This window comes from Ranitomeya imitator, chromosome 5, assembly GCF_032444005.1.
Source record: "Ranitomeya imitator isolate aRanImi1 chromosome 5, aRanImi1.pri, whole genome shotgun sequence".
Classification (NCBI taxonomy): Eukaryota; Metazoa; Chordata; class Amphibia; order Anura; family Dendrobatidae; genus Ranitomeya; species Ranitomeya imitator.
The window spans coordinates 695477619-695505206 of record NC_091286.1 but is presented as its reverse complement, the minus strand read 5'-3'; the positions used below and the strand labels follow the sequence as shown (position 1 = coordinate 695505206).

Sequence of the window (27588 nt, the reverse complement as noted above, 5' to 3'; positions counted from 1 at the left end):
ATTGCTCTTGTTTCTCTTTGTGTATATATGGATTTTTGAGCGGGTACTTACTTTTTGTATTTCTGATGGGTTACTCATAGCCCTATTTAAGACATAAATATGTCACTGAGGTATGTGTATCTAAAATAAATTTAAGTTTGCGGGTGTAACATGAATAGTTCACAGGGTATGAAGACTTTTCCAAGGCGCTGCAGATATTTGCCTCTGTATAACTTATATGTTTGCCATTTGGCAGGGTGATCTTTTCAGCTATTACAGTAACCCCTGGGTTTTTGATGGCCATTTATGGTAAGTACAGAAATGTCAGTTATGTCTCATTCTCCAGTGCGGTCAACATCATTACTTGTTTTATCTCCTTATCGCACAAAGGTGTTCATCACTGTTTCTGAAATAACTGTTAAAGTTAAGTAACGTGACCTATGTCTGTAGTAAGAGAACTTCCTTCTTTTCATCTGTCCTGTTTGTATTTAAGGCTCCTTGTGATATTACCTGGTAAAGTGGCTGAACACAGGTCTAGGTGGGCGATACATAATATCCTGTTGTGTTTCGTTATATTTTTCTCAGACTTCACATCGGCTGATTGTTGTTCCTCGGACATTGGTTCAGGTGAGAAACAAGTTATTTGCTTTTCTGATTGTTTGTTGTGGGTACTGCTGCGACAGTAAATGAGGCAAGGACGTCAAATAGAAGTTAATATATTTATTACTTGCTTATCTCTCTTATGGTCAGCATGGCCATCTTTCTTTTCAAAGTAAAGTGTAAGCTCTTATGGTCAGTGGGGTCCTCTCTCCTGTAGAGTGTAAGCTCTTATGGTCAGTGGTTCCTCTCTCTCCTGTAGAGTGTAAGCTCTTATGGTCAGCGGGGTCCTCTCTCTCCTGTAAAGTGTAAGCTCTTATGGTCAGTGGGGTCCTCTCTCTCTCCTGTAGAGTGTAAGCTCTTATGGTCAGCGGGGTCCTCTCTCTCCTGTAAAGTGTAAGCTCTTATGGTCAGTGGGGTCCTCTCTCTCTCCTGTAGAGTGTAAGCTCTTATGGTCAGCGGGGTCCTCTCTCTCCTGTAGAGTGTAAGCTCTTATGGTCAGCGGGGTCCTCTCTCTCCTGTAAAGTGTAAGCTCTTATGGTCAGTGGGGTCCTCTCTCTCTCCTGTAGAGTGTAAGCTCTTATGGTCAGTGGGGTCTTCTCTCTCCTGTAGAGTGTAAGCTCTTATGGTCAGTGGGGTCCTCTCTCTCCTGTAGAGTGTAAGCTCTTATGGTCAGTGGGGTCCTCTCTCTCCTGTAGAGTGTAAGCTCTTATGGTCAGCGGGGTCCTCTCTCTCCTGTAGAGTGTAAGCTCTTATGGTCAGTGGGGTCCTCTCTCTCTCCTGTAGAGTGTAAGCTCTTATGGTCAGCGGGGTCCTCTCTCTCCTGTAGAGTGTAAGCTCTTATGGTCAGTGGGGTCCTCTCTCTTCTGTAGAGTGTAAGCTCTTATGGTCAGTGGGGTCCTCTCTCTCCTGTAGAGTGTAAGCTCTTATGGTCAGTGGGGTCCTCTCTCTCCTGTAGAGTGTAAGCTCTTATGGTCAGTGGGGTCCTCTCTCTCCTGTAGAGTGTAAGATCTTATGGTCAGTGGGGTCCTCTCTCTCCTGTAGAGTGTAAGCTCTTATGGTCAGTGAGGTCCTCTCTCTCCTGTAGAGTGTAAGCTCTTATGGTCAGTGGGGTCCTCTCTCTCCTGTAGAGTGTAAGCTCTTATGATCAGTGAGGTCCTCTCTCTCCTGTAGAGTGTAAGCTCTTATGGTCAGCGGGGTCCTCTCTCTCCTGTAGAGTGTAATCTCTTATGGTCAGTGGTTCCTCTCTCTCCTGTAGAGTGTAAGCTCTTATGGTCAGTGGGGTCCTCTCTCTTCTGTAGAGTGTAAGCTCTTATGGTCAGCGGAGTCCTCTCTCTCCTGTAGAGTGTAAGCTCTTATTATCAGTGGGGTCCTCTCTCTCCTGTAGAGTGTAAGCTCTTATGGTCAGTGGAGTCCTCTCTCTCCTGTAGAGTGTAAGCTCTTATGGTTAGCGGAGTCCTCTCTCTTCTGTAGAGTGTAAGCTCTTATGGTCAGTGGGGTCCTCTCTCTCCTGTAGAGTGTAAGCTCTTATTATCAGTGGGGTCCTCTCTCTCCTGTAGAGTGTAAGCTCTTATGGTCAGTGGGGTCCTCTCTCTCCTGTAGAGTGTAAGCTCTTATTATCAGGGGGGTCCTCTCTCTCCTGTAGATTGTAATCTCTTATGGTCAGTGGGGTCCTCTCTCTCCTGTAGATTGTAATCTCTTATGGTCAGTGGGGTCCTCTCTCTCCTGTAGAGTGTAAGCTCTTATTATCAGTGGGGTCCTCTCTCTCCTGTAGAGTGTAAGCTCTTATGGTCAGTGGACTCCTCTCTCTCCTGTAGAGTGTAAGCTCTTATGGTTAGCGGAGTCCTCTCTCTTCTGTAGAGTGTAAGCTCTTATGATCAGTGGGGTCCTCTCTCTCCTGTAGAGTGTAAGCTCTTATAGTCAGTGGGGTCCTCTCTCTCCTGTAGAGTGTAAGCTCTTATGGTCAGTGAGGTCCTCTCTCTCCTGTAGAGTGTAAGCTCTTATGGTCAGTGGGGTCCTCTCTCTCCTGTAGAGTGTAAGCTCTTATGATCAGTGAGGTCCTCTCTCTCCTGTAGAGTGTAATCTCTTATGGTCAGTGGAGTCCTCTCTCTCCTGTAGAGTGTAAGCTCTTATGGTTAGCGGAGTCCTCTCTCTTCTGTAGAGTGTAAGCTCTTATGGTCAGCGGAGTCCTCTCTCTCCTGGAGAATGTAAGCTCTTATAGTCAGTGGGGTCCTCTCTCTCCTGTAGAGTGTAAGCTCTTATGGTCAATGGGGTCCTCTCTCTTCCGTAGAGTGTAAGCTCTTATGGTCAGCGGAGTCCTCTCTCTTCTGGAGAGTGTAAGCTCTTATGGTCAGTGGGGTCCTCTCTTTTCTGTAGATTGTAATCTCTTATGGTCAGCGGAGTCCTCTCTTTTCTGTAGAGTGTAATCTCTTATAGTCAGCGGAGTCCTCTCTCTCCTGGAGAATGTAAGCTCTTATGGTCAGTGGGGTCCTATCTCTTCTGTAGAGTGTAAGCTCTTATGGTCAGCGGAGTCCTCTCTCTCCTGGAGAGTGTAAGCTCTTATGGTCAGTGGGGTCCTCTCTCTTCTGTAGAGTGTAATCTCTTATGGTCAGCGGAGTCCTCTCTCTCCTGGAGAATGTAAGCTCTTATGGTCAGTGGGGTCCTCTCTCTTCTGTAGAGTGTAAACTCTTATGGTCAGCGGAGTCCTCTCTCTCATGTAGAGTGTAAGCTTTTATGGTCAGTGGGGTCCGGTCTCTCCTAGAGAGTGTAAGCTCTTATGGTCAGTGGGGTCCTCTCTCCACTGTAGAGTGTAAGCTCTTATGGTCAGTGGGGTCCCCTCTCTCCTGTAGAGTGTAAGCTCTTATGGTCAGCGGAGTTCTCTCTCTCTTGGGAAGTGTAAGCTCTTATGGTCAGTGGGGTCCTCTCTCTCCTGTAGAGTGTAAGCTCTTATGGTCAGCTGGGTCCTCACTCTTCTGTAGTGTGTAAGCTCTTATGGTCAGCGGGGTCCTCTCTCTCCTGTAGAGTGTAAGCTCTTATGGTCAGCGGGGTCCTCTCTCTCCTGTAGAGTGTAAGCTCTTATGGTCAGTGGGGTCCTCTCTCTCCTGTAGAGTGTAAGCTCTTATGGTCAGTGGGGTTCTCTCTCTTCTGTAGAGTGTAAGCTCTTATGGTCAGCGGAGTTCTCTCTCTCTTGGAAAGTGTAAGCTCTTATGGTCAGTGGGGTCCTCTCTCTCCTGGAGAGTGTAAGCTGTTATGATTATTGGGGTCTTATCTCTCCTGTAGAGTGTAAGCTCTTATGGTCAGTGGGGTCCTCTCTCTCCTGTAGAGTGTAAAATCTTATGGTCAGTGGGGTCCTCTCTCTCCTGTAGAGTGTAAGCACTTATGGTCAGTGGAGTCCTCTCTCTCCTGTAAAGTGTAAGCACTTATGGTCAGTGGGGTCCTCTCTCTCTCTTGGAAAGTGTAAGCTCTTATAGTCAGTGGTGTCCTCTCTCTTCTGTAGAGTGTAAGCTCTTATGATCACCGGAGTCCTCTCTCTCCTGTAGATTGTAAGCTCTTATGGTCAGGAAAGTCCTCTCTCTCCTGTAGTGTGTAAGCTCGTATGCTCTCCTGTAGTGCATAAGCTATTATGGTCAGCGGGGTCCTCTCTCCCCTGTAGAGTGTAAGCTTTTATGGTCAGCGGAGTCCTCTCTCTCCTGTAGTGTGTAAGCTCTTATGGTCAGTGAGGTCCTCTCTCGAGTGTATGCTCTTATGGTCAGCGGAGTCCTCTCTCTCCTTGAGAGTGTAAGCTCTTATGGTCAGTGGGGTCCTCTCTCTACTGTAGAGTGTAAGCTCTTATGGTCAGTGGGGTCCTCTCTCTACTGTAGAGTGTAACCTCTTATGCTCAGCGGAGTCCTCTCTCTCCTGGGTGTGTTAGCTCTTATGATCAGCAGAGTCCTCTCTCTCCTGGAGAGTATACACTGTAAGCTCTTATGGTCAGTGGGGTCCTCTCTCTCCTGGAGAGTGTAAGCTCTTATGGCCAGTGAGGTCCTCTCTCTCCTCTAGAGTGTGAGCTCGTATGGTCAGCGGAGTCCTCTCTCTCCTGTAGAGTATAAGCACTTATGGTCACTGAGGTCCTCTCTCTCCTGTAGCGTGTAAGCTCTTATGATCAGTGGGGTCCTCTCTCTCCTGTAGAGTGTAAGCTCTTATGGTCAGTGGGGTCCTCACTCTCCTGTAGAGTGTAAGCTCTTATGATCAGTGGGGTCCTCTCTCTCCTGTAGAGTGTAAGCTCTTATGGTCAGTGGGGTCCTCACTCTCCTGTAGAGTGTAAGCTCTTATGATCAGTGGGGTCCTCTCTCTCCTGTAGAGTGTAAGCCCTTATGGTCAGTGGGGTCCTCTCTCTCCTGTAGCGTGTAAGCTCTTATGATCAGTGGGGTCCTCTCTCTCCTGTAGAGTGTAAGCTCTTATGGTCAGTGGGGTCCTCACTCTCCTGTAGAGTGTAAGCTCTTATGATCAGTGGGGTCCTCTCTCTCCTGTAGCGTGTAAGCTCTTATGATCAGTGGGGTCCTCTCTCTCCTGTAGAGTGTAAGCTCTTATGGTCAGTGAGGTCCTCACTCTCCTGTAGAGTGTAAGCTCTTATGGTCACTGAGGTCCTCTCTCTCCTGTAGCGTGTAAGCTCTTATGATCAGTGGGGTCCTCTCTCTCCTGTAGAGTGTAAGCTCTTATGGTCAGTGGGGTCCTCACTCTCCTGTAGAGTGTACGCTCTTATGCTCAGCGGAGTCCTCTCTCTCCTGGGTGTGTTAGCTCTTATGGTCAGCAGAGTCCTCTCTCTCCTGGAGAGTATGCACTGTAAGCTCTTATGGTCAGCAGAGTCCTCTCTTTCCTGGAGAATATACACTGTAAGCTCTTATCGTCAGCAGAGTCTTCTCTCTCCTGGGAGTGTAAGCTCTTATGGTCAGTGGGGTCCTCTCTCTCTCTCTCCTGTAGAGTGTAAGCTCTTATGATCAGTGGGGTCCTCTCTCTCTCCTGTAGAGTGTAAGCTCTTATGGTCAGTGAGGTCCTCTCTCTCCTGTAAAGTGTAAGCTCTTATGGTCAGCGGGGTCCTCTCTCTCTCCTGTAGAGTGTAAGCTCTTATGGTCAGCGGGGTCCTCTCTCTCCTGTAGAGTGTAAGCTCTTATGGTCAGCGGGGTCCTCTCTCTCCTGTAGAGTGTAAGCTCTCATGGTCAGTGGGGTCCTCTCTCTCCTATAGTGTGTAAGCTCTTATGGTCAGTGGGGTCTTCTCTCTCTCCTGTAGAGTGTAAGCTCTTATGGTCAGTGGGGTCCTCTCTCTTCTGTAGAGTGTAAGCTCTTATGATCAGCGGGGTCCTCTCTCCCCTGTAGAGAGTAAGCTCTTATGATCAGCGAGGTCCTCTCTCCCCTGTAGAGTGTAAGCTCTTATGATCAGTGGGGTCCTCTCTCTTCTGTAGAGTGTAAGCTCTTATGGTTAGTGGGGTCCTCTCTCTGTCCTGTAGATTGTGAGCTCGATAGGTCAGCTAAGTCCTCTCTCTCCTGGAGAGTGTAAGCTCTTATGGTCAGTGAGGTCCTCTCTCTCCTGGAGAGTGTAAGCTCTTATGGTCAGTGGGGTCCTCTCTCTCCTGTAGCGTGTAAGCTCTTATGGTCAGTGGGGTCCCCTCTCTCCTGTAGTGTGTAAGCTCTTATGGTCAGTGGGGTCCTCTCTCCTGTAGAGTGTAAGCTCTTATGGTCAGTGGGGTCCTCACTCTCCTGTAGAGTGTAAGCTTTTATGATCAGCGGAGTCCTCTTTCTCCTGTAGTGTGTAAGCTCTTATGGTCAGTGGGGTCCTCTCTCTCCTGTAGAGTGTAAGCTCTTATGATCAGTGGGGTCCTCTCTCTCCTGTAGAGTGTAAGCTCTTATGATCAGTGGGGTCCTCTCTCTCCTGTAGAGTGTAAGCTCTTATGGTCAGTGAGGTCCTCTCTCTCCTGTAGAGTGTAAGCTCTTATGGTCAGCAGAGTCTTCTCTCTCCTTGGAGTGTAAGCTTTTATGGTCAGTGGGGTCCTCTCTCTCTCTCACTCCTTTAAAGTGTGAGCTCTTATGGTCAATGGAGTTCTTTCTCCTGTATAGTGTAAGCTCCCACGGCCAGTGGGGTCCTCGCTCTTCTGTAGAGTGTAAGCTCTTATGGTTAGTGGGGTCCTCTCTCCCCTGTAGAGTGTAAGCTCTTATGGTCAGCGGTGTCCTCTCTCTCTCCTGTAGATTGTAAGCTCTTATGGTCAGCTGAGTCCTCTCTCTCCTGGAGAGTGTAAGCTCTTATGTTCAGTGAGGTCCTCTCTCCTGTAGAGTGTAAGCTTTTATGGTCAGTGGGGTCCTCTCTCTCCTGGGAGTGTAAGCTCTTATGGTCAGTGGGGTCCTCTCTCTTCTGTAGAGTGTAAGCTCTTATGGTCAGTGAGGTCCTACCTCTCTCTCCTGTAGAGTGTGAGCTCGTATGGTCAGCGGAGTCCTCTCTCTCCTGTAGAGTATAAGCTCTTATGGTCACTGAGGTCCTCTCTCTCCTGAAACGTGTAAGCTCTTATGATCAGTGGGATCCTCTCTCTCCTGTAGAGTGTAAGCTCTTCTGGTCAGTGGGGTCCTCACTCTCCTGTAGAGTGTAAGCTCTTATGATCAGTGGGGTCCTCTCTCTCCTGTAGAGTGTAAGATCTTATGGTCAGTGGGATCCTCTCTCTCCTGTAGAGTGTAAGCTCTTATGGTCAGTGGGGTCCTCTCTCTCCTGTAGAGTGTAAGCTCTTATGGTCAGTGAGGTCTTCTCTCTCCTGTAGAGTGTAAGATCTTATGGTCAGTGGGATCCTCTCTCTCCTGTAGAGTGTAAGCTCTTATGGTCAGTGAGGTCCTCCCTCTCCTGTAGAGTGTAAGCTATTATGGTCAGTGAGGTCTTCTCTCTCCTGTAGAGTGTAAGCTCTTATGGTCAGTGGGGTCCTCTCTCTCCTGTAGAGTGTAAGCTCTTATGATCAGTGGGGTCCTCTCTCTCCTGTAGAGTGTAAGCTCTTATGGTCAGTGGGGTCCTCTCTCTCCTGTAGAGTGTAAGCTCTTATGGTCAGTGGGATCCTCTCTCTCCTGTAGAGTGTAAGCTCTTATGGTCAGTGGGGTCCTCACTCTCCTGTAGAGTGGAAGATCTTATGATCAGTGGGGTCCTCTCTCTCCTGTAGAGTGTAAGATCTTATGGTCAGTGGGGTCCTCTCTCTCCTGTAGAGTGTAAGCTCTTATGGTCAGTGGGATCCTCTCTCTCCTGTAGAGTATAAGCTCTTATGGTCACTGAGGTCCTCTCTCTCCTGTAGCGTGTAAGCTCTTATTATCAGTGGGGTCCTCTCTCTCCTGTAGAGTGTAAGCTCTTATGGTCACTGAGGTCCTCTCTCTCCTGTAGAGTGGAAGATCTTATGATCAGTGGGGTCCTCTCTCTCCTGTAGAGTGTAAGCTCTTATGATCAGTGGGGTCCTCTCTCTCCTGTAGAGTGTAAGCTCTTATGGTCAGTGGGATCCTCTCTCTCCTGTAGAGTGTAAGCTCTTATGGTCAGTGGGGTCCTCTCTCCTGTAGAGTGTAAGCTCTTATGGTCAGTGGGGTCCTCTCTCTCCTGTAGAGTGTAAGCTCTTATGGTCAGTGGGGTCCTCTCTCCTGTAGCGTGTAAGCTCTTATGATCAGTGGGGTCCTCTCTCTCCTGTAGAGTGTAAGCTCTTATGATCAGTGGGGTCCTCTCTCTCCTGTAGAGTATAAGCTCTTATGGTCAGTGGGGTCCTCTCTCCTGTAGCGTGTAAGCTCTTATGATCAGTGGGGTCCTCTCTCTCCTGTAGAGTGTAAGCTCTTATGGTCAGTGGGGTCCTCTCTCCTGTAGCGTGTAAGCTCTTATGATCAGTGGGGTCCTCTCTCTCCTGTAGAGTGTAAGCTCTTATGATCAGTGGGGTCCTCTCTCTCCTGTAGAGTATAAGCTCTTATGGTCACTGAGGTCCTCTCTCTCCTGTAGCGTGTAAGCTCTTATGATCAGTGGGGTCCTCTCTCTCCCGTAGAGTGTAAGCTCTTATGGTCAGTGGGATCCTCTCTCTCCTGTAGAGTGTAAGCTCTTATGGTCAGTGGGGTCCTCTCTCTCCTGTAGAGTGTAAGCTCTTATGGTCACTGAGGTCCTCTCTCTCCTGTAGAGTGTAAGCTCTTATGGTCAGTGGGGTCCTCTCTCCTGTAGCGTGTAAGCTCTTATGATCAGTGGGGTCCTCTCTCTCCTGTAGAGTGTAAGCTCTTATGGTCAGTGGAGACCTCTCTCTCCTGTAGAGTGTAAGCTATTATTATCAGTGGGGTCCTCTCTCTCCTGTAGAGTGTAAGCTCTTATGGTCAGTGGGGTCCTCACTCTCCTGTAGAGTGGAAGATCTTATGATCAGTGGGGTCCTCTCTCTCCTGTAGAGTGTAAGATCTTATGGTCAGTGGGGTCCTCTCTCTCCTGTAGAGTGTAAGCTCTTATGATCAGTGGGGTCCTCTCTCTCCTGTAGAGTGTAAGATCTTATTGTCAGTGGGATCCTCTCTCTCCTGTAGAGTATAAGCTCTTATGGTCACTGAGGTCCTCTCTCTCCTGTAGCGTGTAAGCTCTTATGATCAGTGGGGTCCTCTCTCTCCCGTAGAGTGTAAGCTCTTATGGTCAGTGGGATCCTCTCTCTCCTGTAGAGTGTAAGCTCTTATGGTCAGTGGGGTCCTCTCTCTCCTGTAGAGTGTAAGCTCTTATGGTCACTGAGGTCCTCTCTCTCCTGTAGAGTGTAAGCTCTTATGGTCAGTGGGGTCCTCTCTCCTGTAGCGTGTAAGCTCTTATGATCAGTGGGGTCCTCTCTCTCCTGTAGAGTGTAAGCTCTTATGGTCAGTGAGGTCCTCTCTCTCCTGTAGAGTGTAAGCTCTTATGATCAGTGGGGTCCTCTCTCTCCTGTAGAGTGTAAGCTCTTATGATCAGTGGGGTCCTCTCTCTCCTGTAGAGTGTAAGCTCTTATGATCAGTGGGGTCCTCTCTCTCCTGTAGAGTGTAAGCTCTTATTATCAGTGGGGTCCTCTCTCTCCTGTAGAGTGTAAGCTCTTATGATCAGTGGGGTCCTCTCTCTCCTGTAGAGTGTAAGCTCTTATGGTCAGTGGGGTCCTCTCTCTCCTGTAGAGTGTAAGCTCTTATGGTCAGTGGGATCCTCTCTCTCCTGTAGAGTGTAAGCTCTTATGATCAGTGGGGTCCTCTCTCTCCTGTAGAGTGTAAGCTCTTATGGTCAGTGGGGTCCTCTCTCTCCTGTAGAGTGTAAGCTCTTATGGTCAGTGGGGTCCTCTCTCTCCTGTAGAGTGTAAGCTCTTATGATCAGTGGGGTCCTCTCTCTTTGTAGAGTGTAAGCTGTTATGGTCAGTGGGATCCTCTCTCTCCTGTAGAGTGTAAGCTCTTATGGTCAGTGGGGTCCTCTCTCTCCTGTAGAGTGTAAGCTCTTATGGTCAGTGGGCTCCTCTCTCTCCTGTAGAGTGTAAGCTCTTATGGTCAGTGGGGTCCTCTCTCTCCTGTAGAGTGTCAGCTCTTATGGTCAGTAGGGTCCTTTCTCTCCTGTAGAGTGTAAGATCTTATGGTCAGTGGGAACCTCTCTCTCCTGTAGAGTGTAAGATCTTATGGTCAGTGGGATCCTCTCTCTCCTGTAGAGTGTAAGCTCTTATGGTCAGTGGGGTCTTCACTCTCCTGTAGTGTGTAAGCTCTTATGGTCAGTGGGATCCTCTCTCTCCTGTAGAGTGTAAGCTCTTATGGTCAGTGGGGTCCTCACTCTCCTGTATTGTGTAAGCTCTTATGGTCAGTGGGGTCCTCTCTCTCCTGTAGAGTGTAAGCTCTTATGGTCAGTGGGGTCCTCACTCTCCTGTAGAGTGGAAGATCTTATGGTCAGTGGGATCCTCTCTCTCCTGTAGAGTATAAGCTCTTATGGTCACTGAGGTCCTCTCTCTCCTGTAGAGTGTAAGCTCTTATGATCAGTGGGGTCCTCTCTCTCCTGTAGAGTGTAAGCTCTTATGGTCAGTGGGGTCCTCTCTCTCCTGTAGAGTGTAAGCTCTTATGGTCGGTTGGGTCCTCTCTCTTCTGTAGAGTGTAAGCTCTTATGATCAGTGGGGTCCTCTCTCTCCTGTAGAGTGTAAGCTCTTATGATCAGTGGGGTCCTCTCTCTCCTGTAGTGTGTAAGCTCTTATGGTCAGTGGGGTCCTCTCTCTCCTGTAGAGTGTAAGCTTTTATGATCAGCGGAGTCCTCTCTCTCCTGTAGTGTGTAAGCTCTTATGGTCGGTTGGGTCCTCTCTCTCCTGTAGAGTGTAAGCTTTTATGATCAGCGGAGTCCTCTCTCTCCTGTAGTGTGTAAGCTCTTATGGTCAGTGGGGTCCTCTCTCTCCTGTAGTGTGTAAGCTCTTATGGTCAGCGGGGTCCTCTCTCCCCTGTAGAGTGTAAGCTTTTATGATCAGCGGAGTCCTCTCTCTCCTGTAGTGTGTAAGCTCTTATGGTCGGTTGGGTCCTCTCTCTCCTGTAGAGTGTAAGCTCTTATGGTCAGTGGGGTCCTCTCTCTCCTGTAGAGTGTAAGCTCTTATGGTCAGTGGGGTCCTCTCTCTCCTGTAGAGTGTAAGCTCTTATGGTCAGTGAGGTCCTCTCTCTCCTGTAGAGTGTAGGCTCTTATGATCAGCGGAGTCCTCTCTCTCCTGTAGAGTGTAAGCTCTTATGGTCAGTGGGGTCCTCTCTCTCCTATAGAGTGTAAGCTCTTATGGTCAGTGGGGTCCTCTCTCTTCTGTAGAGTGTAAGCTCTTATGGTCAGCGGGGTCCTCTCTCCCCTGTAGAATGTAATATCTTATGGTCAGTGAGGTCCTTTCTCTCCTGTAGAGTGTAAGCTCTTATGGTCAGTGGGGTCCTCTCTCTCCTATAGTGTGTAAGCTCTTATGGTCAGTGGGGTCTTCTCTCTCTCCTGTAGAGTGTAAGCTCTTATGGTCAGTGGGGTCCTCTCTCTTCTGTAGAGTGTAAGCTCTTATGATCAGCGGGGTCCTCTCTCCCCTGTAGAGAGTAAGCTCTTATGATCAGCGAGGTCCTCTCTCCCCTGTAGAGTGTAAGCTCTTATGATCAGTGGGGTCCTCTCTCTTCTGTAGAGTGTAAGCTCTTATGGTTAGTGGGGTCCTCTCTCTGTCCTTTAGATTGTGAGCTCGATAGGTCAGCTGAGTCCTCTCTCTCCTGGAGAGTGTAAGCTCTTATGGTCAGTGAGGTCCTCTTTCCCTCTCCCGTAGAGTGTGAGCTCGTATGGTCAGCGGAGTCCTCTCTCTCCTGTAGAGTATAAGCTCTTATGGTCACTGAGGTCCTCTCTCTCCTGTAGCGTGTAAGCTCTTATGGTCAGTGGGGTCCTCTCTCTCCTGTAGTGTGTAAGCTCCTATGGTCAGCGGGGCCTCTCTCTCCTGTAGAGTGTAAGCTCTTATGTTCAGTGGGGTCCTCTCTCTCTTGTAGAGTGTAAGCTCCTTTGTTCAGTGGAGTCCTTTCTCTCTTGTAGAGTGTAAGCTCTTATGGTCAGCGAGGTCCTCTCTCTCCTTTACAGTGTAAGGTCTTATGGCCAGTAGGGTCCTCTCTTTCTCCTGTAGAGTGATCCTGGTTGTACTCTCCTATATATGTTTGCACAAACCCGAGCTGCATAGACTTCAATAACTGCTGCCAGCTTCCACCTCATCCCAATGTTGTGAAACTGGTCTGACTATAGGTCTTTCCTCTAGTAAATCTTTGGCCACAGGTCCTTGTCCTTGGTCCATTGTGCTTTTGTTATTCCTGTTTCCCACCTTGATTCTGGAAGTTGTTTCGCCAATATACAGAGTCCTCATTGACAGACTGTAGAAGGGAAGTGCTCCAAAATGTATATCTTAATGTAGAGATGTGTTTAGTGATATATAATTCCCCCACATGTGCTCAGTAGCCCCCTCCTTAAGCTGGTATATCAGGTTTCATTTAGGACTTAGGGAATGTACCTTTGCCAGTGGATAATAGACTTGTGACCTCATCCCCACATACCTGGGGCTGGACACACCTCTTCTAGCTGGACATAAAAGGCACAAGACACATGTGCTCTGCCACTTTTTCTCTCTGGCTTGCTGGGAAGATCATAGACCCACATGTTGGATAAGTACTCTGTATCCTCTTTTCTTACTAGGCCCTGTAACCTCTTAGGCCTTAGGGTTAGTAAGCTTTAGATTGGGAGGGCTGGTATTGTATGTGTGATTTGGGTAATCGGGCAGTTAATTGTGGGTTTTCATATTGTGGTGATATTGTTGTGATATTACTGGATATTGTGGGTTATTACTGTGTGATACTGTTGGGATATCGCTATATACTGTAGTGATATTAATGTATCAGAGTTGTGATATCCGTATAATTGTATATATTTATATATATTTACAGTCACCAGCTTGGGTATAAATATATATGTATGTTATAGACTGCAGACTTGTGTGTTTGTGTAATAAATATCCTTTATTGTTACACTGTTTTGTCTCAGTTAGTATATAGTATAAGGAAAAGATAATGCTGAGGCATATTTAGTGGATATTAATTATTAATAGTCAAGTTTGGCGATAATAGTTAATATCGGACCTCAATAGAGGTGCTAAGAGAGTTCCCCTTTGATAACCATAAGGTTTGATATTTTGTGGAGGAAGCCCCTCCTTTACCACAGACATTGGTAGGGAAGTGTATGTGTGACCATTTGTAAGGGATATTGTTGTGAATTCCGTTCTTGGGCTCCCTCCGGTGGTTGTAAATGGCACTTTTGTGAATTCTGCCCTTGGGCTCCCTCTGGTGGTTTTGAGTGGAACTGCCGCTCCTTGGGTTTAGCTTTAGCAGCTGCTTTCACTAATCGTCTCTCCTGGCTCTGCTATTTAACCTGGCTCTAGTCTTCTGCCTATGCCACTTGTCAATGTTCTCTGGCTGGATTCACATCTCTGCTTGGATTCTCCTGGTTTCCTGACCAGTTCTGCTAAGATAAGTTCTGGCTTTGCTCATTTCAGTCCACATGTTGTGGACTTATTGTTCTGTGCATTCTATTTTTGTCCAGCTTGTCATTATAGATTTTTTCTCTTAGCTGGAAGCTCTGGGAAGCAGATTTACCCTCCACACCTTTAGTCAGGTGTGGAGATTTTGTAAACTCTGTGTGGATTGTTTTGTAGTTTTTATACTGACCGCACAGTATCCTTTCCTGTCCTATCTATCAAGCAAGACTGGCCTCCTATGCTAAAATCTGATTTCATCTCTGCGTATGTTATTTTCCCCTCCTCTCACCGTCAATATTTGTGGGAGGCTATCTTTCCTTTGGGGATTTTCTCTGAGGCAAGATAGGTTTCCTGTTTCCATCTTTAGGGGAAGTTAGATCTTAGGCTGTGCCGAGGGGTCTAGGGAGCGTCAGGTACCCCCCACGGCTATTTCTAGTTGCGCTGCTAGGTTCAGGGTCTGCGGTCAGAACAGATACCACCTCCTTCAGAGCTTGTCTCATGTTGTTCCTAAACCACCAGATCATAACAGGATATACTTCCCCAGTACACGGACATGGGTAGTAACTAGCGATGAGCGAGTATACTCGTTGCTCGGGTTTTCCCGAGCACGCTCGGGTGGTCTCCGAGTATTTGTTAGTGTTCGGAGATTTAGTTTTCATTGCCGCAGCTGAATGATTTACAGCTACTAGCCAGCCTGAGTATATGTGTGGTTTGCCTGGTTGCTAGGAAATCCCCACATGTATTCAAGCTGGCTAGTAGCTGTAAATCATTCAGCTGCTGCAATGAAAACTAAATTTCTGAGCACTAAAAATACTCGGAGACCACTTGAGCAACGAGTATACTCACTCATCACTAGTAGTAACTTGATGACAGTTTCCCTTTCACAGGCTTTAATGTGTTGCATATATAAATGGGAGTGGACAATTTACCAGAATTATTTGATGATTTGCAGGATGAAGACTCTTTTCCTCATTGCCCTCACCTGGATGGTGTCTGATGGCGCTCCTACAGGTTCAGTAAATTTCTTTCTTTACACTTTATATCAATGGATGATTGACGTGATTAAATACTGGCAATTCCATGAATAATGGAAGCTCTTTCTGACAGTCAAATCTATAGGGCATTGCGCTTGCTTAAAAATAAGCATGTAGGCAGCATCCCCAGGGTAAAAAGAACTGAAGAAATGGAAAGAGAAGATTACCTGCATGTCTAGTGTTATTTGGGGGCAGGTCTGATTTGGGGCATGATAACTTCCAACAGTTAGAACTAAGAATTCAAGAAATCTAATCTCCACCCCCAAGGAGCACTGCAAAAAGCCAGGACAGCCCCCAAGATGTCCAATGGATGTGAGCTTGTTAAACTTTGCCCTCTTTGTTATGCAGTTTACACAGCAGAAATCAAGCAAAACCAGGACTCTTAGGAAGTATGACACTGGGCATTTGTTTTGTTAGTCTTGGGCCTGTAACTGTTTAGAAAGTTTAGTCATTAGTCTGTGTTATTTTTAGGGTCTGGAATAGAGTTCTTTTTATTTTAAGGAATCTTGTTTGAGGTTTGTATTTATTTAGGGGTCTGGTCTGTTGTATGGCTGTAGGGCGTATGGTAAAATATGTTATTGCCTTTGCTTTTCCCCCTTGTATCGGTGTTGTATGTTATCAGTGTTTGTATATAGGTTTATGTGTGATGGTATTGCTACACGATTTAAGTGTATTACCACTTCTTATATAATGGTACTGCTACACAATCAAGTGTATTACCATGTCTTGTTCTGCTAAATGTATATATTATATTTGGTGTGCCTGTTATGTAGGGACAATGTAGTATTAAGTTTGGCCACTACATGGGGAATTTTAGTACACCTAGGTAAGCATGGTTGTGGTTCAGTGTACATAATACCAGTTACTGTAGGAGCGGTCAGCTGCAGCTAAGGGAAGAAGTGTTTCCTGTATCTAGTCAGAAAGGCCGAGCACCCAGACAGTCCACACGCGCTCTAGGCCCAGGACATTAGCAGCTACCATGCAACATTATTTGACTTTAAGGAGAGAGCCCAGCCATCCACAGCATCAGGCCAGAAAAGCAGAGGCCAGTACAGCATTAAGAAAGAAGACAGTACTCTGGCACAGTTTGCCCTAGAATGTGGCAGCTTATAGTTTGGGCAGATGTCCTCAGTTCTGGGGCGAAACGGTGGCAGGAGCAGAACCCAGAAGCAGTAAACTGGGAACAGGACAGCGCTGGGACATCACAGAGCACAATACTGAAGGGCAGGTCACTCGCCAGGAGGCAACTAGCTTTGTAGGTGGAAACTCTTTTGTCTGAGGCGAAGCAGACTGAGAAAAGCCTAACCGTGGCAGAGCAGAATTGGGAGGACACTGAGGACCCGTGCGGCACGGTACGACCTGGATATGTGTTATGTGAAAGGAAGGAAGGTGCAGGGAGAGAAGAGGAAATCCGTAATGCCAATTCTGATGTAATTGCTGTGAAGAGTATGGATGTGCTTTGTAAAGCTTGCAGTAAAGTTATTGATTTGAATGTTGGAAAGGACTGTGTCTCAATATTTGTTGCATCCATTGATGGGAACCTGCAGCGAAGCAGAGGTGACCCTGACGGCGTAGAGAATGGAGCCACAGATACACATAGTAATGGACAATGTTTTCATGTTTTGGGAGACCAGGGCAATGATGTACCAGAGTGTTTGGCCATGACTACAGCCCTGGGCCATCCCCTTATATGGTCTGCATTGATAGTGATGAATGATGTGTGATGTCATAAAATGGGGCATGGCCTATTTAGTAGAATGGAGATAACACCAACATTTTTTAGGCTTCATATGTCATATATCTCTTAACAATAGTGGTGGGCTGCCAAGGCAGTCGGGGTCTACTGAAGACCCATATTGGTGTCATCATTATCTTTCCTGGAAGCTGGGCTTCATATCAGATCATCAATTGTTCTCTGTACTACAGTGTAAATTGCAATCAAACAAACTATCTCAAGTTTAAGTCCCCTACTAAAAAATACACTAAAAATGGAAAAAAAAATTATAAGTTATTAAAGCATTCCTTTTTCCTATTTCAAAAATGCAGAAAAAAAGAAATAAATGAACGTATCCGGTATAAAATCAATTAACCAATAAGGTAAACAGCTTCAAATTTGCCATTTTTCGATTAATGAACCTCCCCAAAACTGGTCCCAATAAAAATATCAAATCACTTCACAAAAATCAAGCCTTCTCACAACTCCATCGATGAAAAAAAAACTAAAATTAAAGTTATGAATTTCTAAATTTTTTTTAAACAACTAAAGCATAAAAATAACTTTAATTTTTGTTACTTAAAGTATCACAGTTCCATGCAATTATTAATGCACGCTGCAATATGCAAATGCAAAAGGAATTAAAACGTAAAAGACAAAAGCCGAATTTCAGTTTTTTTCACCATTTCAGATTAGTTAATGTAGGGGGTGCAGCACTGTGGAGAAGACGCGTAGGATGGTAGACAAAGATGAGGAGGAGATGTACGGCAGTGCAGCACTGTGGAGAAGACGGGTAGGATGGTAGACAAAGATGAGGAGGAGATGTAGGGCAGTGCAGGACTGTGGAGAAGACGGGTAGGATGATAGACAAAGATGAGGAGGAGATGTAGGGCAGTGCAGCACTGTGGAGAAGTCGGGTAGGATGGTAGACAAAGATGAGGAGGAGATGTAGGGCAGTGCAGCACTGTGGAGAAGACGGGTAGGATGGTGGACAAAGATGAGGAGGAGATGTAGGGCACTGCAACACTGTGTAGAGGACAGGTAGGAAAACATAGTGAAATTGGCCTGAAGTATGGCACACAGCTCTTACCCACAGGTAGAGGTGGTGGAAAAGTTTGACGATGAGCACTTCAAAAGAGAGGGGAACACAAGTCAGGTCTCTGAGGGGATGATGTGCATATATATATACTGTACATGTGTGTGTATATACAGTGGGGCAAAAAAGTATTTAGTCAGTCAGCAATAGTGCAAGTTCCACCACTTAAAAAGATGAGAGGCGTCTGTAATTTACATCATAGGTAGACCTCAACTATGGGAGACAAACTGAGAAAAAAAAATCCAGAAAATCACATTGTCTGTTTTTTTATCATTTTTTTTGCATATTATGGTGGAAAATAAGTATTTGGTCAGAAACAAACAATCAAGATTTCTGGCTCTCACAGACCTGTAACTTCTTCTTTAAGAGTCTCCTCTTTCCTCCACTCATTACCTGTAGTAATGGCACCTGTTTCAACTTGTTATCAGTATAAAAAGACACCTGTGCACACCCTCAAACAGTCTGACTCCAAACTCTACTATGGTGAAGACCAAAGAGCTGTCAAAGGACACCAGAAACAAAATTGTAGCCCTGCACCAGGCTGGGAAGACTGAATCTGCAATAGCCAACCAGCTTGGAGTGAAGAAATCAACAGTGGGAGCAATAATTAGAAAATGGAAGACATACAAGACCACTGATAATCTCCCTCGATCTGGGGCTCCACGCAAAATCCCACCCCGTGGGGTCAGAATGATCACAAGAACGGTGAGCAAAAATCCTAGAACCACACGGGGGGACCTAGTGAATGAACTGCAGAGAGCTGGGACCAATGTAACAAGGCCTACCATAAGTAACACACTATGCCACCATGGACTCAGATCCTGCAGTGCCAGACGTGTCCCACTGCTTAAGCCAGTACATGTCCAGGCCCCTCTGAAGTTTGCTAGAGAGCATTTGGATGATCCAGATGAGTTTTGGGAGAATGTCCTATGGTCTGATGAAACCAAACAGGAACTGTTTGGTAGAAACACAACTTGTCGTGTTTGGAGGAAAAAGAATACTGAGTTGCATTCATCAAACACCATACCTACTGTAAAGCATGGTGGTGGAAACATCATGCTTTGGGGCTGTTTCTCTGCAAAGGGGCCAGGACGACTGATTCGGGTACATGAAAGAATGAATGGGGCCATGTATCGTGAGATTTTGAGTGCAAACCTCCTTCCATCAGCAAGGGCATTGAAGATGAAACGTGGCTGGGTCTTTCAACATGACAATGATCCAAAGCACACCGCCAGGGCAACGAAGGCGTGGCTTCATAAGAAGCATTTCAAGGTCCTGGAGTGGCCTAGCCAGTCTCCAGATCTCAACCCTATAGAAAACCTTTGGAGGGAGTTGAAAGTCCGCGTTGCCAAGCGAAAAGCCAAAAACATCACTGCTCTAGAGGAGATCTGCATGGAGGAATGGGCCAACATACCAACAACAGTGTGTGGCAACCTTGTGAAGACTTACAGAAAACGTTTGACCTCTGTCATTGCCAACAAAGGATATATTACAAAGTATTGAGATGAAATTTTGTTTCTGACCAAATACTTATTTTTCACCATAATATGCAAATAAAATGTTAAAAAAACAGACAATGTGATTTTCTGGATTTTTTTTTCTCAGTTTGTCTCCCATAGTTGAGGTCTACCTATGATGTAAATTACAGACGCCTCTCATCTTTTTAAGTGGTGGAACTTGCAGTATTGCTGACTGACTAAATACTTTTTTGCCCCACTGTATATATATATATATATATATATATATATACATGGTATATATGAATAGAATATGAATGATGACACCAAAACGTTTTCTCCACTCATGGTTAGCGGTTGGGTGAAGCCATTTATTGTCAGACTACCGTGTTTTCTCTTTTTAAATCATAATGACAACCCAAAACATCCAAATGACCCTGGTCAGAAGTTACCATACCCTGGTGATTTTGGCCTGATAACATGCACAGAAGTTGACACAAATGGGTTTGAATGGCTACTAAAGGGAAAATCCTCACTTGTGACCTGTTTGCTTGTAATCAGTGTGTGTGCATAAAAGCTGAGTGAGTTTCTGGGATCCAGACAGACTCTTGCATCTTTCATCCAGCCTCTGACGTTTCTGGATTGTGAGTCATGGGAAAAGCAAAAGAATTGTCAACGGATCTACAGTAAAAGGTAGTTGAACTGTATAAAACAGGAAAGGGATCCAAAAAGATATACAAGGAACTGATAATGCCAGTCAGCAGCGTTCAAACTGTGATCAACAAATGGAAAATCAGGAGCTCTGTAATAACAAAATCACGGTCAGGTAGACCAACAAAGTGTTGTCCACATCTGCCAGGAAAATTGTTTGGGATGCAAAGAAAAACCCATAATTAACATTAGCTGAAACACTGGACTCTCTGAAAACTAGCGGTGTGGCTGTTTCACAATGCACAATAAGGAGGCACTTGAAGAAAAATGGGTTGCATGGTCGAGTCGACAGAAGAAAGCCATTACTGCGCAAATGCCACAAAGTATCTCACTTACAATACACAAAACAGCACAGAGACCAGACTCAAAACTTGTGGAAGAAGGTAATTTGGAGTAATGAGACCAAAATTGAACTTTTTGGCTACAACCATAAACGTTACATTTGGAGATAGGTCAACAAGGCCTATGATGAAAGGAACACCATTCCTACTGTAAAGCACGGAGGTGGATCGCTGATGTTTCAGGGATGTGTGTGCTACAAAGGCACAGGAAACTTGGTCAAAGTTGAAGAAGAATGCAGCACATTATCAGCAAATCCTGGAGGCAAATTTGCACACATCAGCCCGGAAGCTACGCATGGGATGTACTTGAAAGTCCCAACATGACAACAATCTAAATCACAAGGCAGAGTCGACCTGTCATTGGCTACAGCAGAACAAAGTGAAGGTTCTGGAGTGGCCATCTCAGTCTCCTGACCTCAATATCATTGAGCCCCTCTGGGGAGATTTCAAGCATGCAGTTCATGCTAGACAGCCAAGGAATTTACAGGAACTGGAGGCTTTTTACCATGAAGAGTGGGCAGCTTTACCATCTGAGAAAATAAAGAACCTCATCCACAACCATCATCCACAACTCATCCATACTGCTGGGGGCTGATGTTAATAATCTGGGAAAGGTGACAATATCCCAAAAGGTTTCCAGGCTATTAATCAAAGCTCACAGCTGTTTGCTTAGTCTGAACTGGTTAATTTATGGGAGGCAACAAAAAAAATACGTGGGGTCCCCTTTAAATTTTAGCCAGCAAAGGCTAAACAGACAGCTGCGGGTTGATATGAATAGCCTGGGAAGGGGCCAGGAATATTTCCTCCCCCAGACTAGATAGCCTAAGCCACTCCAGAAATGATACATCCATAAGACTGGCCAAATCTCGCTCTTATCCTCAATCTTTCCTTTTGCTCTGGTGCAGTGGCCAGTGGGTGAGAGGGTTGGGGTTGATGTCAGCTTTGTATTGTCAGCTGACATCAAGCCCAGGAGTTAGTAATGGAGAGGCGTCTATATGACACCCCAATTACTAACCCCATAATAAGTATTGAAATAAACACACAGTCAGAATAAAGTACTTTCATTGAAATAAATACTCCGCATCATTATTTTGCAATTTATTACTGTAAAAATGAAAATAATAAAGAACCATATTTCTCACCTGTCCGACGATAATCTATTTGTCCCATGCTGTAATCCATCTCTGCTACATCTGTATTACATGGCTGAGAAGTGGCATGATGTGACTGCTAGCTATGAATCCAGGACACACTAAGCTGAGCTTGGGGCGAAGCTTCAGTGTCGAGCAGTGACATCATAGAGGTTACTGCTGGTCACTGACAGCTGTTCCCACCCTCAGTTCACTGTGAGTCAGAAGATGAATTGCCATTACCTTCATTAAGTCACCGCTAGCACCGTGAGAACTTTCTCACGGTGCTAGCAGTGATCTCATTCAGGTCACCACAGTTTATCGGGTCGCTCACAATGAGTTCCTCGTGGGAACCATCAGTGACCGTCGGTAACCTCAATGACCTAACCGCAAGTCACTGAAGCTGTGCTCTGATGCTCAGCTCACTGTCTCCTGAATGTCCGGCTGAGAGGTCGCATCATATCATTGCTCGGCAATGTAATCCAGATGTAGCAGAGATGGGTTACAGTGTGGGACAAATGAACGTGGGACAGGTGAGGAATATGGTATCTTTTATTTTTAATTTTACCTTAAGAAATAGGTAAAAGAAAGTGTAGAGTGTTAAAGGAGTCTATGTCTTTCTTTCAATTAAAGGACTTTATTTTGGCTGTGTATTTTTCAAAATATGACTATGGGGTTAGTAATGAGGGTGTTATAGACTCATTTCCATTACTAACCCATGGGCTTGATATCAGCAGCCATAAATCAGATGACATCAGCCCCAACCCTATTACTATATTTGCCTCTGCACCACAGCAAGTGGGGAGAGCGAGGCTAAGCACGAGATTCGGTGCATCTTATGGATGCAACATTTCAGGGGCCGCCGAGGGCTGGTGTTATTAGCCTGGGAGGGGATAATATCTCTGTCCCCTTCCCAGCCTATTAATATCAGCTCACAGCTGTCTGTTTAGCCTTTGCTGGTTAAAATTTATAGGGGGACCCTGCATTTTTTTTTCTGGGGTCACCCTGTAAACTAACCAGTAAAAGGCTAAGCAAACAACTGTGAGCTGTTATTCATAATCTGGAACATTTAGGGCTATTGGCCCCTTTCCCAGATTAATAATATCAGCTCCCAGTGGTCGGCTTTCCATCGGCTGGCTATGATAATTGAAATAGCTCCTACAATATTTTTTTTTATTTTTTTATCTATCTATTTATCTATTATCTATCCAATACTTATCTATAATCTATTATGTATCATGCTCCTCATCGCTATCCATTTCTATCTTTGAATATCTTTAATACAAAAAACTCTTTAATTTCTATGCTACATTTCATTCCATACGTGTCACACTGACACATGGACACAGACATCACACGGACCTCACACGGATGTCACACACGTACACATGGATGGCACACTTACATGGACCACGGATCTCACCGATACTTTTTTTCCAGTGCCAAAGTCACCAGGACGTGTGAAGGAGACCTAAGGTAGATAGGTATGATGGCTTACATGAGAATCTCTGTCTATGAAATACTGCAGAAAGGGGGACATTCACACCCAGTAAATGGTAATAATGACCAAGGGCGACCCTATTACTCCGACGCACGTCTTCTCCCACCATCTGAGACTGGACACATGTTGTGTCTCTGTGGTCCGGGCTTTTACTTGTTTTGTTTTCTGTTCAGTTGCAGAAAACCTGGATCATGAAGAATTTACGTCAACGATGGAAGATCAAGAATTGGCGCCCTCCTACCCAATCCAATGTAAGTGACAAGATTTAAAGAATATTTCCAACAAGAATGAGAATATCCAGTTAGCCAGAGTCGTCTCCAGTAACAATTAATATGGCAGTGTATGATAATCTCAAGGAGGAGGAAATACCGCCCTGTCCCCTGTAAAAGATTGTTCACATGGGGCAGATGCACTGTAGATTTTCTATAGTAATTTTTAGGTGGAAAATCTGCAGCAAATTTTCTACTTTATTTGCCGCTTTCATTGTAAATCTGCAACACGGTAAGCCTGCAAAACAAAATTTGAATGAAATCCGCAGATGAATTTGAAGCTGAAAAATCCATGTGTGAATAAACCCTAAGGGGATTATTTTCCTGTGAGTTTGATTTTGCTTCAAATACTAAATGAATAAACGTCTGACTGATTTCAGTGAGGAAACATTCGCACAGTGCACACATCTGGAGCTGGTCTCGTCCATGCGTTTTCTCCACATCAGACGGCCAATGTTATAAGCAATTCTCCTCCCCGATAACGTCCAGACACCATAAAACGTTTTTTAATTCCTGCTAGTAGAAGTCAGATACTTCAGACATAGTAGAGAAGAAGAGGAGGAGACATTTTACAGCTTAGCATCTTAGCTAGCTAGTAAGTAGGGGTAACCATATTTAGCAACTGGATAAAAATGAACCTTTATTAGGTATATTAAAAAGCCAATAATTGGCACATTTGTATGGACCAAAATAATAAACAAAATAGGAACCCTAATGTGATACGTTCCCTATTACCTTCACAGAATGGGGAAACAAAACAAGACAAATAACAGATACCCAACAGCACTGCCAGTGTTAGAAATCGCTTCCAATCCACAATTGTTCCTATAGGCTCACCGAATGTGGGCCAACAATTGTATAATTCAACACAGCATAGGTATATGGACACAGGGTACACCCCTATAATTAGGGGTGTACCCCTAATGTACTGTAACTGTGTCTGCTCAACCAAGAAATGCCGTTTTTGCCCTTGATCCTTTACTCAGGATGGCTTCTGAACAACAAAGTGCGTATGCTGTGTGTCCCATACACTTTCCAAGACACCACATGCAGTCGCTCCACTTAAATAATTATAAAAGTAGATACTATACACTGGATTGGAGCACTGTCACTGCAAAGTAGCAGCCCATACATAAAGCGTTTCAAGATGCCCCACAAACATAATTACCCATCCATATATCTATGGGATACATAATAGCTCATTTCACAATTTCATGAGTGTTCCCTAATGGGTTCAATTGTGGCACCTTCAAGGGTTAATCATGGTGGGATATTATCTCAGGAATGCTGCGATGCATGAGACCAGGTAAACAGAAAAAACCAATATGCTTGGGTAGATCTCACCGCATGTTCAACTCCGTCATCCCCAGCTGTTCCTCTATCACCGTCCACCTCATGTCCGGCCCTGGTGTTAAAGTGTGGTGCTGCAAGAAGCGTCTCCCGACGCGTTTCTTCCTTATGGATTCATCAGGGGAAAATGCTGCTGCCATTGCGGGTCTCCCCTTTCTGTGTCATTTATAGATTCAGCTCGGTGCCGCGCTGAAATAGGCTCCGTCCCCTAGCGTGTGACACGCACCCCGGGCTTACCCCTGTATTTCCGGACAGCATGAGACGCTCTCCTGCTTCATTGAGCGCTGGGAATCCTCGCTCAGCGGCGCATGCGCACCGCCGTAGCAGGGCCAGACATATCCCAGGATGTGTGAGCAGACTCCTGCCGGACATTGATAAAGAAGAAAAGTGGGACATAAATGCATGTGTTCATGCTATTTTGTTCCTTAAAGTGCCTGTTCATGCTGCAGCACAGGTTAAATTCTTTATTCATTGTGCCACATATGTGATTGACACCTTAGAAACAGGAAAATTAGTGTGGGATAAAGTATCCCATTTATTAATGAGACACAGAGAGCTAGCAAGGACGAGAGGACCAGAAAAAAGTTATACCGAAGTAAAATAAAATAAATTAAAATTAAAATAAAGCCAAAGAAATATATGGCATAATCGAAAAAAATGTAAAAAATGACAAATTTAGGGAAGGAATTTCCATATGCGGGACACCACCCACCATCACCTCAAAACATGGGAAACAGTGACCCTGTGGATGCCCTGTCATGATATATCTACACTCCATTCCCTGCCTACCGCGTAGGTTGGCACCCTAGGAGAGACCTGCGCATATGGCGCCCCCACTCGACGTAGACTATCCCAAAATACCTTTCCCTATAAAACCCTCGTGTCTACAAAGGATCGCTGGAAAGAAGGAAATTTATGAAAATTATTTTTCAGATATCTTGCAAGGGCAAGGGTAAATTCAGAGGTTGATATAGATTGTCCCTGTAAACGTGACCCTACCTGTCGCGAGGGTTGGCACTTTAAAATCCTTCGCATATGGCGCCCCCACTCCACGACGACTAGCCCTAATCGAAGACCCTACCAAACTTAGCGCCATAGGGGTATTGGAATATTATTCTGAAGACAGCACAACCATAGTTTTACAAAAAACAGCTATATGATTGTGTCTCGTTCAGCCCTAATGGTTGTACTGTTCTCAACATGAATATCCATCTAGTCTCCTTTTGGAGTATTTGTTTGTCCCATTCACCCCCTCTTTGTGGAGGCACTATCCCGTCAATACCCATGAAATAAATTTTACTGGGGTTGCCCTGATGAAACAGATTCATATGGGTTGCCACTGGGGTTCTCTCTCTTGTTTGCAATGTCACGAAGGTGCTCGCCAACCCTCTTGCGAAACTCCCTTTTTGTCTTACCCACATACTCTAGGCCACATTCACACGTGGCCTTATAGACGACCCCTTTTCTATGACAATTAATGAAATGCCAAATTGTGTACGTGGTACCTGTGACATTGCTTACAAAGCTTTTAGAGGGTCTAATAGAGGCACAGGTTTTACAATTGCCACATCTGTAACTGGCCAATCTTACAGATGGATAGAGACATAAAGAAATATGTTCCACCGGTACCTCAGATCACCTATAAAAAGGGTAAATCCCTTCGTGACAGATTGGTTCACAGCCATTTTGACCCTGGAAACAGCTTTGGTTTAACAACAAACCAGATAAAGGGCTGTTACAGATCTTGAAACGCTTTATGTATGGGCTGCTACTTTGCACTGACAGTGCTCCAATCCAGTGTATAGTATCTACTTTACATTAGGGTTCCTATTTTGTTTATTATTTTGGTCCATACAAATGTGCAAATTATTGGCTTTTTAATATACCTAATAAAGGTTAATTTTTATCCAGTTGCTAAATACGGTATTAATTCTATTGGATAAGTACACCACGCTCATTATATAAGTAGGGGTAAGTAGTAATAGTGTAACACCCCAGGAAGCTGGTTGTTACAGTGGTGTTGCCTTCCTTATGGGGAGGGTGATGCCATACCTGGAAGCGAGGAGGATCCCTCTAACAGGTAGTACATACTTGCAATGTGTTCTGATTCTAGGCCAGAAGGGGGAGCTCTGAACCCGGTTTCAGGGGAGCTTCCCCAGATATATATATTCTAGTTTGGAGGAGGAGTTAGGCAGTCTGTGCAGACAGTTAGAGAGTCTGTTGGAGGAGAGAGGAGAGTGAGCAGGAAAGCTGGGGCCGTGCAGCCACGTGGTGATGCAGCTCCAGGCCAGAGAGGAGAAGAAGACAGCGTTGTGTCTGTAGAACGTGTGAGAGGGGAGAAGCACAGTAGAAGTAAGGAGCTGGAAGGGAGCTGCGACTGAGCTCCTTCCAGGCTGGAGCGCAAGAACCGGGCACCGGGAGCCAAAGGCTGTGTGGAACTGTATGTCCCATAGCAGAACCGGAGGGCAGAAGACTTCAGGTCGCCTGTCCGCACCCACACCAGAAGGTACAGCAACATACAGAGCCTGGAGTCATCTTAGAGACACCTGTAAAAAGGCTAGCATTGCCTACCATGCGGGTACTGTCTTAGGACAGAGTAAGAGAGGACCTTGTGAGGAGCCATAGGCAGCAAGAAGGAAGGCTTACAACCTCACCTGAAAGGGGGATCTATAATCGCTCCCAGGCCGACCGGACCTCACCAACACCTGTTACCTGTACAATGGACTGTGGCTGTAAACCACCAGTAAACAGGTAAAGAGACTGCAACCTTGTGACCTCTGATTCTTTCTGGCACCACACCATCCTTGCCTACTACATCGGGAGCCCTGGGAACCCAGCTTCACCTGTGGGAAGCAATACCATCCTTACTGCAGTGCCATCACCCCCATTGGATCCCTTTAAGCAGTGTCAGTCATCCCTGACCGAATATCACAGGTGGCATCACAAACCTTCTTATTCCTAAAAACCCCTTTAAAGACCTTCCATTTAATATGGATGCCCAGGGCCATGGACCAGGTTGATGCCAGCATGACTTTCCATTTAATGACCACCGGACCCGGTAACCCCTAGGCCCTGGCGGGCGCTTCAATAGTATTTACCTGCAGACATAGTGGTAATTTGCAGGTTAACAACGTTTTCAATTATGTTCAGTGGTATAACTGTAAGAGTGTCTACAGGGAGAAAATGAAGATGAAAAATCTATAGAATGAATAATGGCACTCTCAGTATATTATCTCCTATGATTTCAGCGGAGCTTTGAAAGAGCAGCAGAGAGCAGTGTGTGCAATGTGAAAACCATACAGAGAAGAAAAAAATTGCAGCACTCACCGGTCATAAAAAATCCATGATTTTATTTCTAAAGATTAATCAGCAGCGAGGAGGTACTGGAAAGTCCCGACAACAGTAGTTTCATGCTATGTAAGA

At 45.5% G+C, this 27588-nt stretch overlaps 1 protein-coding gene across 1 annotated transcript in view; it reads left to right on the top strand.

Annotated features, from left to right (window-relative positions):
* Nucleotides 1-475: 475 nt before the first annotated feature.
* Nucleotides 476-27588, top strand: part of LOC138680987 (fucolectin-like) — a 43904-nt gene continuing 16791 nt past the window's right edge. Inside the window, exons 1-3 of the mRNA XM_069768174.1 lie at nucleotides 476-606; nucleotides 14515-14573; nucleotides 22720-22797. Coding sequence (XP_069624275.1) covers nucleotides 14516-14573; nucleotides 22720-22797 — 136 coding nt within the window. The 5' untranslated portion in view covers nucleotides 476-606; nucleotide 14515. The remainder of the gene's footprint in view (nucleotides 607-14514; nucleotides 14574-22719; nucleotides 22798-27588) is intronic.